The sequence below is a fragment of the Oncorhynchus nerka genome, linkage group LG12, assembly GCF_034236695.1.
Source record: "Oncorhynchus nerka isolate Pitt River linkage group LG12, Oner_Uvic_2.0, whole genome shotgun sequence".
NCBI lineage: Eukaryota > Metazoa > Chordata > Actinopteri > Salmoniformes > Salmonidae > Oncorhynchus > Oncorhynchus nerka.
This window is the reverse complement of record NC_088407.1, coordinates 73,970,794-73,987,666: the sequence shown is the minus strand read 5'-3', so window position 1 is coordinate 73,987,666 and position 16,873 is coordinate 73,970,794. Positions and strand designations below refer to the sequence as shown.

General features: G+C 44.5%; 1 protein-coding gene across 1 annotated transcript in view; it reads right to left on the bottom strand.

Annotated features, from left to right (window-relative positions):
* Positions 1-2,350: 2,350 nt before the first annotated feature.
* LOC115138828 (B-cell lymphoma/leukemia 11B-like) overlaps positions 2,351-16,873 on the bottom strand; it is a 107,971-nt gene continuing 93,448 nt past the window's right edge. The window contains 2 exon segments of the mRNA XM_065025799.1: positions 2,351-5,727; positions 5,730-5,863. Of these exon segments, the coding sequence (XP_064881871.1) occupies positions 3,799-5,727; positions 5,730-5,863 (2,063 nt within the window). The 3' untranslated portion in view covers positions 2,351-3,798.

Genomic DNA, 16,873 nt, shown 5'->3' with positions numbered 1-16,873 from the left:
CCCCCACCCCATCCAAGTTGGTTACCAGTTCACTTTTTATTTCATTTATTTTCATTTTATTACACCAAGGCAGCAAAATGAGAAGTTAGTAAAACTGAAGACGTTTACAGTTACAGTGACAAAAACATTTTTAAAAGACCCACCATTTAAATTGGACTCCAAAATAAAAATAAAGAAACAATAACTTTTTTTATATTTTTGTAAAATGCCCAGGCATTCTCCAATATTACAAATACTGGTATACTTTTACAGTAAACAAGAAAAATGTCATATATATTCATATATATTCATATATATATATATACTAAAACCCCGTCACCAAAAAACAATATACACATCGCCACCATGGCATTCAGAGAAACTGTATAAGCAAACTCGAAGAAAAGAAATACTGGTTTAAAACACACATACACACAAATATTATTTTACCCTTGTACTTGTTTCAATACTGTAAACGTATTTTAAGACAGAGTGCACTAAATTCTTTTTTTGTTTCTGCAGTTCCTGATTTTTAGTCCAGTCTCTTCCTTGACTATTGTGTGGCATAACAATCCACTCTGACCATGTTTCTAGGGATACAGTCTTGTCCTGATTTGAAGAATTTGATATATATCTATATAGGTTTATGCATTTCTATGTACATATGCATACATATATACAGACACAGACACATCATTGTTGTGCTGGCTACTCCTAACCTAAATGCAGCTTTGTTTTATTTTTTTAGAAGTAATATCTCTGATATTCTATTGGAATTTCATAAGCAAATTAGAAACTAAATTGACACATAAATTTAATACATTGTTTTCATTTTGTTCAAATCCTTTGCTTCACAAAAGTGTCGCATTTATCTTGAGAGACGGTGAATAGGAAGATCAGTATACAAGGCACACTCATGTCAAATTGAATGGCAGTACAAAAAGTGTCCCAATAAATTAATTTTCATTTTTATAGTGCCAGTATTGGGAAAGCCACGCTTATAGCAACGCTGGCACTTCAATATCAGCTGATCCCAAACTATAGAACCCTTCACCCAGGCCGAGTAAATCCAGTCAAAGTCATTTCTTGCTCAGAAGCCGTATTTCCATTTTCTTTTTCTTTTTGTGTGTAAAATAATGATTAACAAATCATAGTATGTGTCAACTGCAAAGATATGTTTGTGTTTTTCTCTTCTTTTTTTCTCAATGACAAATTTTTAACAAAAAAAAAAATCTTTGTGCGTGGATGTCAAAGGTCAACTTGAGGGGGTTTGAACAAGGGGGGTGGTAGGACAGGGGTACATTATTCAAAATAACAAGGAGTGCTGATTTGGGCAAAGGTTGGTGCTTGCTGAAGACCGAAAAATCTTTCCTAAAAAGCTCACTCAGCTGTGCATTCTGTGTGTGTCAGAGTTGCTACGTCTCTCAGAATGCGTTCAACTACACATCACAGGGAGCCCTGAATGAGGAAAGAAAGAAAACATTGTCTTACTGTTTGGGCACACGCTCAACAGAATTCTACAGACACTGTTTGTATCTATAACTGTGCAATTTACTGGTCTGCATATCACTAAGTAACTAACTGCCACTGGTTCTGTCTCGCAGCGGACAAGACCATTTTAACCAGAAGAAAAATACAACATCATAAACACTTTGACTATGGCACACTATACAATCAAACTGGTTACTATACAGGTATAAATTCATTTTGTCAAAATGTATAGATATTTATAGAAAAAATGCATAGGGCAGTGATATCATAAAACATCATTACTGAATGTATGTAGAGTTAATAATAATGTAGAATTACATTTTAAGGTACGTAATTCTCATCTGGTTAAAGAGGTGGTGACCACTTTGGTAGTGACTACTACCACCACCCAGCCCCTTCCTAATCCACCACCCAGCCCCTTCCTAATCCACCACCCAGCCCCTTCCTAAACCACCACCCAGCTCCTTCCTAATCCACCACCCAGACCCTTCCTAAACCACTACCCATACCCTTCCTAAACCACCACCCAGCCCCTTCCTAATCCACCACCCAGCCCCTTCCTAAACCACCACCCAACCCCTTCCTAAACCACCACCCAGCCCTTTCCTAAACCACCACCCAGCCCCTTCCTAAACCACCACCCAGCCCCTTCCTAATCCACCACCCAGCCCCTTCCTAATCCACCACCCAGCCCCTTCCTAAACCACCACCCAGCCCCTTCCTAAACCACCACCCAGCCCCTTCATAATCCACCACCCAGCCCCTTCCTAATCCACCACACAGCCCCTTCCTAATCCACCACCCAGCCCCTTCCTAATCCACCACCCAGCCCCTTCCTAATCCACCACCCAGCCCCTTCCTAATCCACCACCCAGCCCCTTCCTAAACCACCACCCAGCCCCTTCCTAATCCACTACCCAGCCCCTTCCTAATCCACCACCCAAACATTAAATATGAATGGTGATCAAAACAGAGAAAGCAGAGTTTAAGGAGATACACCGTGCCTACAGAATGTGTCAATACCTGGCAGCTTGAAATGACTGAGTGAGACTGAGGGTGATGAGGCTGTCTGTAATGCTACTCTGTGCCCAGTGTCCGATAGGGAGTTTGTAATAGTGCTGGAAGTTGTAATAGTCAGCTGGCAGGGGAGTGAGACACAGTGTGCATCAGAGACGAGGGACAGGGAATTGGGAGGAGAGTGTAATATATGCAATAATCTAAGGGCACGGGTGATTGTGTTAAACTCATCCGTGGAATGATAATGAAGGGGTGAATGACATCATGAAGAAGAGGGAAGAGACCCCTATAGCTCACCCTAAGATCTCCCTGCTCTCTCTGGCTATAAAGCTCCGCAGTTTAGCCCGACGGTTTAGCCATCCTACAACTGTGTGATAAAAGATAGAAAACATCAGTATGTGCATTATTATAGCATTTCTGTTATGTTTAGTAGGATGGGTTAGGGTGAGTTTAGGAAGAGCTAGTTTAGATGCAGTGTGAGAATACTATGAGGGGATTCTATAGAAATACACAATGTCTCTGTTTCTCTAGCGTTGTCTGTCAGGGGTGGGTACTAGGTACCAGTAAGCAGCTGCCTTTGTGTTCTTCTGCTTCGTCTTCTTCTTTATTTTTAATGGATGTATTTATTGGAGAAGAGGCGGGGTTTGTGAAACCTCCGGATCCTCTTTAGATTTACTGTCATAAATGACATTCAGTGCTACATATCCAATTAGATTAACATGTTTAAAGTCAGTTCATGCTACAATGCCAAAGGATTGTTGTCCGCGAATGTATATCCTATCATATATAACAAATAAAAAATAGCTTCCTCAGTTATGCTTAAAACATTTTTTAAGATTAAATTCGTGCTTCTCTTCAGGAAATTACACGTGTAGTTTAAATATACAATTTTCTATAAGCATTTTTTTTTCTGTCTGCTAAAAAGAAATCTCAGGATATCCTCTGGGTTTTTAAAAAATGAAATAAAATCCCAGCAATTAAAATAAAAAGTAAAACAAATTTAAAAATGACAAAATAAAATAGTACCTGTACATGCCAAAATATTACAAAATCCAATAAATACAGAAATTATTGCACAGTTAAAGGCTCTAAAAATGGTATCATTTAATTAATCCTCTGATCAACTGTTAAAAAGGATCTTTAGCCAAATGAGGCAGTTTAGACCGGCTTTAATTGGTGCTGTTAATATCTGTTTGTTTGTTAATTGTTTTTCTCAGTTAGCAGTTTCTTAGGCAAAAACATAAAATTAACCCAAAATGCGATATTTAAGAAAAAGAGTATCCAGCTACCCCTTTTTGTATTTGTTTGTTTTCAAGGTTGTGGCGAAAGAGGCAAAATAGGAAAATCTGGCTTAGCTTCTCTCTCTTCAATTTTGACCTCGTTGGTCATCAAATGTTCCCCATGCCACTTTTTCATGTGTTTCTCGAGAGTGCTGTACACACTGAAGGGCATTTGGCAAATGTCACAGCGGTACACTTCCTTACCCATCTGCCCGTGGGTCTTCATGTGGCGGGTGAGCTTGGAGCTCTGGGCGCAGGCGTAGTTGCACAGCTCGCACTTGTAGGGCCTCTCTCCCGTGTGGCTGCGTCGGTGCACTGTCAGGTTGCTGCAGTTCTTGAACACCTTGCCGCAGTACTCGCAGGTGTCGCTCCGTCGGCTCTCCTTGGAGCCGGGCCGGCCGGATCCCATGCCCCCCAGGTGAGGGGTGCTACCCCCGCTGGCTGTACCGCTGCGCCCCGACAGGCCGCCATCCAGGAGGTCCCCAGGAGGTGTGGAGAAGCGCAGGCTGCCGTTCTCAGATGAGTGCTCAGAGGATGTGCCGAAGGGAGATTGTCTGGAGTCGGTGAAGCCCAGGAAAGGGTCTTTGATGAAGTGTCGTGAGGCGGCATAACCCACCAGCCACTGAGAGTAGACGTTCTCAGAGGGGATGATTGGTGCCGGGGGCATGTCCAGATCCTTCTCAATCTTGATCCTCTTGTTGGAGGAGTTGGACAGGCTGGGGCTGGTGATGGGTGTGGGCTTGCGGGGGAAAAGGCTTGAGAAAGAGTTGCCGGAGCCACAGTTCCTGCCGTTGACAGTGGGCCTTTGGTGATCCCTTTCCATCTGGTGGTGACGGTGCTCCCTCTCCATCTCTCCCACCACAGAGTCCTCATCCCCAGTGTCCCGCTGCCCGTCGGACCCCTTTTTAGAGAAGGGCATCCGATTTTTACGATTGTCGACTATCAAGTTATTGTACTGCTGTATAGTGTTCAGGCCCACATTCTCCACCATCTTACCCAGGGAGAGAGAGTTCTTCTCGTCTGGCGGCTTGGAGCCGTTCTCACGGTTACGGTAGAACTCCATGTTGTCCATGCTGAAGTTTGACTCTGGCCTGCTCTCGTTCTCCATCTCCTCTTCATCCTCTTCCTCTTCCTCCTCTTCACCCTCACCCCTGAAGTCTCCCTCTCTGTTCTTCATGCCTTCTCCGGTCACTTCGCTGGTGCCCGGCTCGGGGGAGCTTGTGGTGGAAAGCCCATCGTCAGACCTCCCTGTCATGGAGCCAGATTTGTGCATGTGTGTCTTCATGTGTCTCTTCAGCTTGCTGGCCTGGGAGCAGGCATGGTCGCACAGCTGACACTTATAGGGCTTCTCCCCGGTGTGGCTCCGCCGGTGGACCACCAGGTTACTCTGGAACTTGAAGCTCTTCCCGCAGAACTCACATGACTTGCTCTTGGCCTGCGTCTGGGGCGGGGTGGTGCTGTTGGGGGGCATGGCCGGCAGGGGCGGGGTGCTAAGAAAGGGTGACTTGGGGCTTGGCTGGAAGGGGTTGGGGTTGAGCAGGCGGTGCATAGGGTTGTTCCGGCTGGGCGAAAGAGGAGGTGTGGCCACGTTATTGCTCCCCGCCAGCTCCCTGAGCCGCCTGGAAAAGTCCATGGATTGGGCCTCGATGGCCATGGGCGTCAGCCGCATCACCCTCTCAAAGGCACTGGGGTGCTGGGAGATGAGCCCCATTTCCTCGGCACTAAGGCGTTCCAGCCGGTGGGGGTCCAGGTGGTGGCGGGGTGAGGGGCTGACGAAGGGCGGGGTGTTGGGGAGGCCTCCACGGTTCTCCATGAAGCCTGTTGGGGGCTCCCGGAGCAGGGGCCCAGTCATCCTCAACAGGTGGAAGGGGTTGTTCTCTCCCAGAAAGTTGGCGAGGGGGGACTGGGGGATGGAGTCCTGGCCCATGGGCAGTCCGGGGATGGTGATGCGGGGGTAAGCGACGAGCTGGAGGGGTTGGACTCCAGGTAGATGCGGATGCCATGGCTGTTCTGGGCGTGCTGCAGGAGGAACCAGGCACTGGGAAAGGGCTGCTTACACGTGGTGCAGATGTAGCTCGAAGGCTCGTCCCGGCCTCCTGCAACACAGGAGAAACACATACAAGAAAGAAAATCATTAAAACATGTTCTTCAAAACAAAATATTTTTCAATGAATTCAATGACAGTAACTTCACATCTATCTGAGGAATAATATTGAGATTTTTAGTGGAGTGTTTAGTGGTATTCGGTAGTCAGTAACAATACAACAAGTTTGGTGTTTCTGTATGGTGAAGCTGGTGACTATGTTTGTATTTCTGTTACCATATTTCCTTACAATAAACCTATTTCTTACGTATGGGGAGTGAAACAACTGAAACACACCTGGATATCTGACAGCTGTGTTTGCAGGATTTAAAACTACCACTGATAAACATGGTTATCACCCGGTCATGTGTTGATTTATACAACGAGAGAACTTTGCAGAGAGAGGGCCATCAGAGGGCCATCAGACAGACTTTTGTTATCCATATTTGCCTAATACCTCCAGTAGCTGAAATAGTCTTTACACATCATGTTGTCACATAACAGGGACATATTTATCAGGCTTTTGACAAGTGCATTTCCATAGTCACTGTGGATTGGCCGACGCGGTGGGACCACTGTACACACCAGTTTAAGTGCTCTTTAATCTCTTACAAAACTTACAAATCTCAAAATGATTACACCATGCAAGTGTGTTTTGGTGTGTTTTGGTGTGTGTATGTGTGTGTGTGTGTGTGTGTGTGTGTGTGTGTGTGTGTGTGTGTGTGTGTGTGTGTCTTTAAAATCCACGAAGCCCTCCAAGCAGAGGGACTTTAATAATCACAGAGACGGCAAAGTAATATGGCTCTATGCTGAGAAAGTACAACTTAAAGATTTAAGGAACTCACATTCTTACAAATAAAGGCCTCGTGCCTCGAGGGAACGAATGAAAAAAGAGAGGAAAGGGGAGAGTAAAATAAAGGCCTCGTGCCTCGAGGGAACGAATGAAAAAAGAGAGGAAAGGGGAGAGTAAAATAAAGGCCTCGTGCCTCGAGGGAACGAATGAAAAAAGAGAGGAAAGGGGAGAGTAAAATAAAGGCTCTGGGCGTGTATTAAGATAAATGACTGCTGATAAACAGAGAGAACGCGGATGGAGAGATTGAAACGGAGCGGTACATTATTACCTGTCTTGGGGTTGTTATTTGGTATTTAACTGACATCCACTGGGTGCTTTGTGTCATTCTAGACACAAAAATTCAATACATTATAGCTGAAAACACTTCAGACCTCGTAATAGAGGTCTTCTGACCTCAACAAGACTTCCTGTATAAATAAAGGTTGAGTACTATAAAAAAATAACACGAAATGTATAACTCCTTTTCTCTGTGTGTGGATGTTCAACTTTGCAAATGAAGAGGCACTTAATGACTCGCCACACACATTTAGACGGCGGGATCAAATACTGACTCTGTTACCATTGACACTACAGTATAACTAAAACCTCCCAAGTTCACATTCCTTCATGAGGCAGTTCCACCCACAAAGCCAGGAAACAAATCTAACAATTCAACCTGCACAGGCAGACAGACAGACTCTATCTATCAAAGGACATACTGTATCTTAGGAACTAAAACCAGAAACTGCTCTGTCCTGTTTCCCTCACTGATTCCTCTCAGATCAATAGGGATTGGAAAGTGTAAACAGAGCTATCTATGGCTGCAATCAATCCAGCACGTCTCAAGTAGGCAGGCAGGCAGGCAGGCAGGCAGGCAGGCAGGCAGGCAGGCAGGCAGGCAGGGGGAGAGAGAGAGAGAGAGAGAGAGAGAGAGAGAGAGAGACTACAAACAATGCAAAAAATACAGTGACCCCCTCTCATATCATTACCAAGCCCTGCAATGTCAAGAGCTGAGCAAAGAAAAAAGTCCCCTCATCCAGCTGGTCCTGGAGCTGAGTTCACACAGTGTCTGCCAGACCAACCAACCTGCACATGTCCTCTATGCTCTACGCTTATTGTTATTGTTCAATGTATAGTTATTTTGACACTTGATTATTGTTGTTACTGTTGTCCCGTTGACAAGGTTGATTATTATTATTTTAATTATGTTAATATTGTAAATCTCCAAAGTAAGGTTTGGCAATATGTACATTGTTACCTCATGCCAATAAAGCAAATTGAATTCAGACAGACAGACAGACAGACAGACAGACAGACAGACAGACAGACAGACAGACAGACAGACAGACAGACAGACAGACAGACAGACAGACAGACAGACACAGACAGACAGACAGACAGACAGACAGACAGACAGACAGACAGACAGACAGACAGACAGACAGACAGGTTCTAGGCTGTGGTACTAGGCATAGCTGTGTACCTTTAACAGTAGATAACGAATTGATGGCCCAGCCCCTGTGTTACACATGCCGGTTGGGTAATGCCAATGGGACTCGTTACCGCAGAGACACAAACAAGCATAATATCCAGCACATACAGTGAAAATGAATGTTAAACACAGACTGCCACGTTCCTATGGGGATTGGTGTAAAACACACACACACACATATAAAGTGGGAAAAATTAATTGTGCTCTTGGAAACTAGATTAATTTATTTATTAAACGAAAGCTTTGTGTTTTTACCTAATGCTTCAATTTAGAGTACAGATGAAAATATAATGCTTCTGTAATTGTTAAGGTTTGGATTCAGAGATGTGTGCCTGTGTGTGTGTGCATTAAGTATGTCTATACTCTATACACAGAGGCTGAAGAATCATAAATAATAAGGGTTTATATTTATCCCATTTCATATATTTGTGTGAAGTGGAAATGTGTTTGTTGCATATCCCAACTCCACCTCAGACACTGTCATTGGTCCACAGAGTAGAGAGCTCCAGAGAAAGTCTGTATAGGGAGAAGGATAGTGAACACACAGTGTGTCTGCATGGGTATTTGCTGGAAAGAACACAGCTTTTCATAGCAGGTTTAGGAGAACTGACGAAGCAGGTTAGGAGAACTGACATGCAGGTTTAGGAGAACTGACAAAGTAGGTTAGGAGAATTAGGTTAAGGTTAGAAAAGGAGTTAGGGTTAAATAAAAAAAATAACAAATTGACATAAGCTGGATCCCATCTAGACATGACCGTCTGCATGGCCTATGATGATATGTAGGTCACAATGCAGATGTAAGACAGATGTTCAACCCAGAACAGAAGGTCTATTCAGGTCACTGAAATATGATTAGACCATCTTGTTATTATTTGAATAACAACAACTCCTCTTGATACTTCACGAGGGATATGCAAAAACAGTCAATTCATTCTGTTGAAATAAAATGTTCTAAGGCAGCTTATTTCTATCTTTAATAATAATAAATACATAATAAATTGTTCATATTATTAATTTAAAAATGATAATTGCACTGGTCTAATTTCATTTATGTCAAATTGTGAATCATGTGCACTTAGATTAGTAAATACTAACTGACATGGTTATATTTCAAGGCTGATAAAAGTGAGGGAATCTACAAACCTGATCAATAAATATGACGCTACAATAAAGCCACATTGCTCTAAATACATCTCCAAGAAATCGCCTTTTAAACCTTATTACTACACCGTAATGTCCAACGCTTTATAAAATAAGAAACTGGTCATTTTTCTTTAACACTGTAACATTTGCACCAATCAATTATTGCTATCTGTGATGTCAGCTCAAAGAATGACTCAATCAATCTGTCTGCACAAAAAAAACGTTTAAACCACATCTTCACGCATGGCACTTAGTAGAGATGCATTGGAAAGGTCTGGTGTAAAAGCATTTCCCCTGCATTGAGTGGGGATGTAAGGAGATGTTTATGCATGGAAGTCTGACGTGTGTACAGTGTGTGTGTGTGTGTCTCGTCTGTTAAGGAGAAGGAACAGCTGCTCACCTCAGTACTGAAGCATGACTGCTCTAGCCCTGGCCCTGTAAATCCTTTGACTTAATTATAGTGGACACACACACACACACACACACGCACCTTCACACCTTCAGGCTACACATTAAGGGCCTGCTGCCCCCCTCCCCACCACACACACATGCTCATAGCCACAAACAATCCCCTGTAGCTTCCTCATCCCCCCCATAATACACAAACACACACATTATTCCACCCAGCCATATTTCCCCTCTCTTATTTTATGGCCAAGTTCTTTACAAAGCCCTAGTGCTACATAAAGGAAACACTGGAAATCAACCAGGGTCTCGATTTCTTACACCTGCCCCTCTTTGCCCTCTCAATTTCCCTCTCTCTTCTCTCTTTCGCTCCATTCTCTCTCGCTCCACTCCACTGTACTGGCTGAACTTCTTCAGCACACAAAACATTTCATTGGGGGCTGAAGGTCAATAAATGTAATTCATTTCTGCCCCACAATTAAGCGGGAATGACTGTCCTCCCCTGGCCGGGATCCACTCCCTGGGAAGGTATTAGTGCCCTCTGATGGAGGGACGGAGGGGAGTGGGCCGTGAGTTTATTGAGGAGTTTTCAGTGTGAATCCTCCCAGGGGGAAGGAGTCCGACACAGATGGCAAATAAAGTATGCAGCCCGAGGCCAGAGCACATTATGCTAATTCTAATGTCAGCTGTACTTTAATATACAGCTCTATTTAATCACCCCCTTATTTCACATTTCCATATGAAAAAAAAACCTGTGTCACTGCTTCAGCCGTCTCTCTCTCTCTCTCTCTCTCTCTGTCTCTCTCTCTCTCTCTCTCTCTCTCTCTCTCTCTCTCTCTCTCACTCTCACTCTCTCTCTCTCTCTCTCTCTCTCTCTCTCTCTCTCTCTCTCTCTCTCACTCTCACTCTCACTCTCATTCTCACTCTCTCTCTCACACTCTCTCTCACTCTCTCTCTCTCTCTCTCTCACACTCTCTCTCTCTCTCTCACACTCTCTCTCTCTCAATCTCTCTCACTCTCTCTCACTCTCTCTCTCACTCTCTCTCTCACTCTCACTCTCTCTCTCAGACTCTCTCTCAGACTCTCTCTCAGACTCTCTCTCAGACTCTCTCTCTCTCAGACTCTCTCTCTCTCAGACTCTCTCACTCAAACTCACTGGGGTGCTGTGGTTGTGCACGAGTGAGGACGACAATACATTAATACACACACACACACACCACATTCTGAACATACTGCTACAAACACATGGGACTGGTTTCAGTAAACTAGGCGTATGTTACGCGTCACTACTTCACAGGAGAACCGTTTGAATGGAAACTTTTTTGGGGACAGAAATGCCTTCTGGAACATGTGAACTTTCATGTGCCTTAATAACAACCTTGTATGCCATCTTTAAATATGAAAAAAATTGTTAAATTTCGAGCCTAGTTGGTTTAGCCACAGAAAAAGTCAGCAACCTTTCCGCTAGCCATGATTGGCTGAGATAATGAGTGGGCTGGACATGCCAAGAAATGAGTTGGGATTGGTCTGCCATGTACAGTAGCATGCTATAATATGAGCTGGTCAGTATGTGTAGGTCACCCTTTCTAACGTGGCTTTCTTTTAACAACATCACGTAGTAGAACTGCATACGTGTTGTGCTCCACTTTCTGGAGGACCCCGTTTTGAAATCAGTGGAATTTGAGTATGATAGCTAAGGAAATGGAGAAAACACCAGTCTGGAATATATCGTGTGCATGGTATCAGGCAGGAGATGTGTCCAACCATGATGTATACTGGTAAGATAGTCTAGCTAGCTACATTTTCAGATATTACATCGTTCTAATTTTGACAGAAAGTGGTTTCATTTCAATTCTACTGTTAGCTAGCTAACGCTAGCTGGCTGGGTCTAGCTAGCTTGCTATCTAGCTACATTTCTTAACAAAATACTCTCGTCTTAGTGTGCCAGAGCGCAGAATAACTGATACATTTTTTTTACGCTCAATGCCCGTTGAATATGTCCGATGTCAGTAAACGTCGGCAACAAAGCGTAATTAAATTGTTGCCAGCATCACTGTTACAGGAACCAACGCTCTGGATAACATGACAACTGCCTAACCAGCTCTGCTAGGGGGAGTAAAATAGTCAGAGCGAGGTGTCCTCACATTGTGTGTCTGGAAGTAGCTATCCAATGTCAGCCAGTTATCTTGGGTTCTTGTCGTTGGGAGGTCAGAGCTTTTGGAACAACCCTACTTGTTGGCCAGAGCGTCCAGTATGCGCTCTGAATGCGAAACGCTCTGAATTTATGTACGGACAATCTGACAGCACAGTTGCAGTCACCAACTCTCTGAATAACATAACAGCCTAACCAGCTCTGCTAGGGTGAGTAATGTTCAGTGAGCTTTTCTCTCCCTCTTAGATGTCTGGAAGTAGCTGGCAAGTTAGTACAGAACACTCAGCCCAACCCATCTCTTTAAGGGTTGATCTAAGGCTTAAGACAGTGTGAACAATGCTGAATGAGTGTAGACAAAGAAGGACTCTCCAATAGTAGGACCAAAACATTGAAAGATGGTTTTCTCAAAAGTGAGTTTACAAGTTGATCAACTTTCAAAGCAACATTTTTTCCCCTTTGTTCCTCAAATGCAGTGTATGATATACCATTTTGTAGCTCTGAGTCTCTACTTTTATCCAACGTAAAAATAAAAATAAAAATAAATGTTTCTACATAAGACCGAATCCAGGTGGTGAGTCACATATGATCATTGAGACCCAAATGGTTGGACTTGGATCGTGACTTGAAGGAGAGCTGCTTCAACACCTACAGTGGGGAGAACAAGTATTTGATACACTGCCGATTTTGCAGGTTTTCCTACTTATAAAGCATGTAGAGACATTTACATTTAAGTCATTTAGCAGACGCTCTTATCCAGAGCGACTTACAAATTGGTGCATTCACCTTATGACCTCCAGTGGAACAGTAGTGCATCTAAATCTTTTCAGGGAGGGGGTGAGAGGGATTACTTTATCCTATCCTAGGTATTCCTTAAAGAGGTGGGGTTTCAGGTGTCTCCGGAAGGTGGTGATTGACTCCGCTGTCCTGGCGTCGTGAGGGAGTTTGTTCCACCATTGGGGGGCCAGAGCAGCGAACAGTTTTGACTGGGCTGAGCGGGAACTGTACTTCCTCAGTGGTAGGGAGGCGAGCAGGCCAGAGGTGGATGAACGCAGTGCCCTTGTTTGGGTGTAGGGCCTGATCAGAGCCTGGAGGTACTGAGGTGCCGTTCCCCTCACAGCTCCGTAGGCAAGCACCATGGTCTGTAATTGTTATAATAGGTACACTTCAACTGTAAGAGATGGAATGTAAAACAAAAATCCAGAAAATCACATTGTATGATATTTAAGTAATTCATTTGCATTTTATTGCATGACATAAGTATTTGATCACCTACCAACCAGTAAGAATTCCGGCATTCACAGACCTGTTAGTTTTTCTTTAAGTCCTCCTGTTCTCCACTCATTAGCTGTATTAACTGCACCTGTTTGAACTCGTTACCTGTATAAAAGACACCTGTCCACACACTCAATCAAACAGACTCCAACCTCTCCACAATGGCCAAGACCAGAGAGCTGTGTAAGGAGATCAGGGTTAAAATTGTAGACCTGCACAAGGCTGGGATGGGCTACAGGATAATAGGCAAGCAGCTTGGTGAGAAGGAAACAACTGTTGGCGCAATTATTAGAAAATGGAAGAAGTTCAAGATGACGGTCAATCACCCTCGGTCTGGGGCTCCATGCAAGATCTCACCTCGTGGGGCATCAATGATCAAGAGGAAGGTGAGGGATCAGCCCAGAACTACACGGCAGGACCTGGTCAATGACCTGAAGAGAGCTGGGACCACAGTCTCAAAGAAAACCATTAGTAACACACTATGCCGTTATGAATTAAAATCCTGCAGCGCACGCAAGGTCCCCCTGCTCAAGCCAGCGCATGTCTAGGCCCGTTTGAAGTTTGCCAATGACCATCTGGATGATCCAGATGAGGAATGGGAGAAGGTCATGTGGTCTGATGAGACAAAAATAGAGCTTTTTGGTCTAAAGTCCACTCGCCGTGTTTGGAGGAAGAAGAAGGACGAGGACAACCCCAAGAACAGCCTCCCAACCGTAAAGCATGGAGATGGAAACATCATTCTTTGGGGATGCTTTTCTGCAAAGGGGACAGGACTACTGCATCGAGGTGAGGATGGATGGGGTCATGTATCGCGAGATCTTGGCCAACAACCTCCTTCCCTCAGTAAGAGCATTGAAGATGGGTCGTGGCTGGGTCTTCCAGCATGACAACGACCCGAAACACACAGCCAGGGCAACTAAGGAGTGGCTCTGTAAGAAGCATCTCAAGGTCCTGGAGTGGCCTAGCCAGTCTTCAGACCTGAACCCAATAGAAAATCTTTGGAGGGAGCTGAAAGTCCGTATTGCCCAGCGACAGCCCTGAAACCTGAAGGATCTGGAGAAGGTCTGTATGGAGGAGTCGGCCAAAATCCCTGCTGCAGTGTGTGCAAACCCTGTCAAGAACTACAGGAAACGTATGATCTCTGTAATTGCAAACAAAGGTTGCTGTACCAAATATTAGGTTCTGCTTTTCTGATGTATCAAATACTTATGTCATGCAATAAAATGCAAATTAATTACTTAAAAATCATACAATGTGAAGTGTACCTATGATGTGCCTATGATAACAAATACAGACCTCTACATGCTGCAAAAATCGGCAGTGTATCAAATACTTGTTCTCCCCACTGTATAAAGATTCCACATCCTCTCACACTGTATAGGAGATCCTCTGTACTGCCAGTCTTGCTGTGTATCAACCAGACAGACGGACGGACGGATGGACGGACAGACAGACAGTGAGCTGAGATAAGGCGGGGCTTTACCTAGCAAAGACTTACAGATGACCTGGAGCCAGTGGGTTTATGAAGCGAGGGCCAGCCAACGCGAGCATAGTGCTTTGGTGACAAAACGGATGGCACTGTGATAGACTACATCCAATTTGCTAAGTAGAGTGTTGAAGGCTATTTTGTAAATGACATAAGTCAAGGACCGGTAGGATAGTCAGTTTTACGAGGGTATGTTTGGCAGCATGAGTGAAGGATGTTTGTTGCAAAATAGGAAGCTGATTCTAGATTTAATTTTGGATTGGGGATGCTTAATGTGAGTCTGGAAGGAGAGTTTACAGTCTAACCAGACACCTAGGTATTTGTAGTTGTCCACATATTCTAAGTCAGAACCGTCCAGAGTAGTGATGCTGGAAGGGCAGGCAGGTGCGGGCAGCGATCGGTTGAAGAGAATGCATTTAGTTTTACTTGTATTTAAGAGCAGTTGGAGGCCACGGAATGAGAGTTGTATGGCATTGAAGCTCGTCTGGAGGTTTGTTAACACTGCCCAAAGGAGCGTTTGGCAGTGATGAGGGGTGGTCGTTTGACCGCGGACCCATTAGGGACGCAGGCAATGAGGCAGTGATCGCTGAGATCCTGGTTGAAGACAGCAGATGTGTATTAGGAGGGCAGGTTGGTTAGGATGAGGGGGGTCCATAGTCGCAACAGTGAGAGACTTATTTCTGGAAAGGTGGATTTTTAAAAGTAGAAGCTGGAACTGTTTGGGCACAAACCTGGATAGTATGACAGAACTCTGCAGACTATCTCTGCAGTAGATTGCAACTGTTGTAGTTGGAGAGGGAAATGTCATAATTTTTGGTGGCATTCCTAAGCCACGATTCAGACACGACTAGGATACCAGACAGACAGACAGTTACCAGACAGACAGACAGTTACCAGACAGACAGACAGACAGACAGACAGACAGACAGACAGACAGACAGACAGACAGACAGACAGACAGACAGACAGACAGACAGACAGACAGACAGACAGACAGACAATTCTCACTCTACTGCCATATACATTTACATTTACATTTAAGTCATTTAGCAGACGCTCTTATCCAGAGCGACTTACAAATTGGTGCTTTCACCTTATGACATCCAGTGGAACAGCCACTTTACAATAGTGCATCTAGGTCTTTTAAGGGGGGAGAAGGATTACTTTATCCTATCCTAGGTATTCCTTAAAGAGGTGGGGTTTCAGGTGTCTCCGGAAGGTGGTGATTGACTCCGCTGTCCTGGCGTCGTGAGGGAGTTTGTTCCACCATTGGGGGGCCAGAGCAGCGAACAGTTTTGACTGGGCTGAGCGGGAACTGTACTTCCTCAGTGGTAGGGAGGCGAGCAGGCCAGAGGTGGATGAACGCAGTGCCCTTGTTTGGGTGTAGGGCCTGATCAGAGCCTGGAGGTACTGAGGTGCCGTTCCCCTCACAGCTCCGTAGGCAAGCACCATGGTCTTACAGAATGTAAAGAATAAAACTCCAGTTCCCCAAAGGAGAAAAGTTCCTCCAGTATAATGATCTGAGATGGTGAGTGGTGGAGTCTTAAAGAAGCAGTAAAGGAGTAATGATCTGAGACGGTGAGTGGTGGAGTCTTAAAGAAGCAGTAAGGGGGAGAGTAATGATCTGAGACGGTGAGTGGTGGAGTCTTAAAGAAGCAGTAAAGGAGTAATGATCTGAGACGGTGAGTGGTGGAGTCTTAAAGAAGCAGTAAAGGAGTAATGATCTGAGACGGTGAGTGGTGGAGCCTTAAAGAAGCAGTAAAGGAGTAATGTTCTGAGACGGTGAGTGGTGGAGTCTTAAAGAAGCAGTAAAGGAGTAATGATCTGAGACGGTGAGTGGTGGAGTCTTAAAGAAGCAGTAAAGGAGTAATGATCTGAGACGGTGAGTGGTGGAGTCTTAAAGAAGCAGTAAGGGGGAGAGTAATGATCTGAGACGGTGAGTGGTGGAGTCTTAAAGAAGCAGTAAAGGAGTAATGATCTGAGACGGTGAGTGGTGGAGCCTTAAAGAAGCAGTAAGGGGGAGAGTAATGATCTGAGACGGTGAGTGGTGGAGTCTTAAAGAAGCAGTAAAGGAGTAATGATCTGAGACGGTGAGTGGTGGAGTCTTAAAGAAGCAGTAAGGGGGAGAGTAATGATCTGAGACGGTGAGTGGTGGAGTCTTAAAGAAGCAGTAAGGGGGAGAGTAATGATCTGAGACGGTGAGTGGTGGAGCCTTAAAGAAGCAGTAAAGGAGTAATGATCT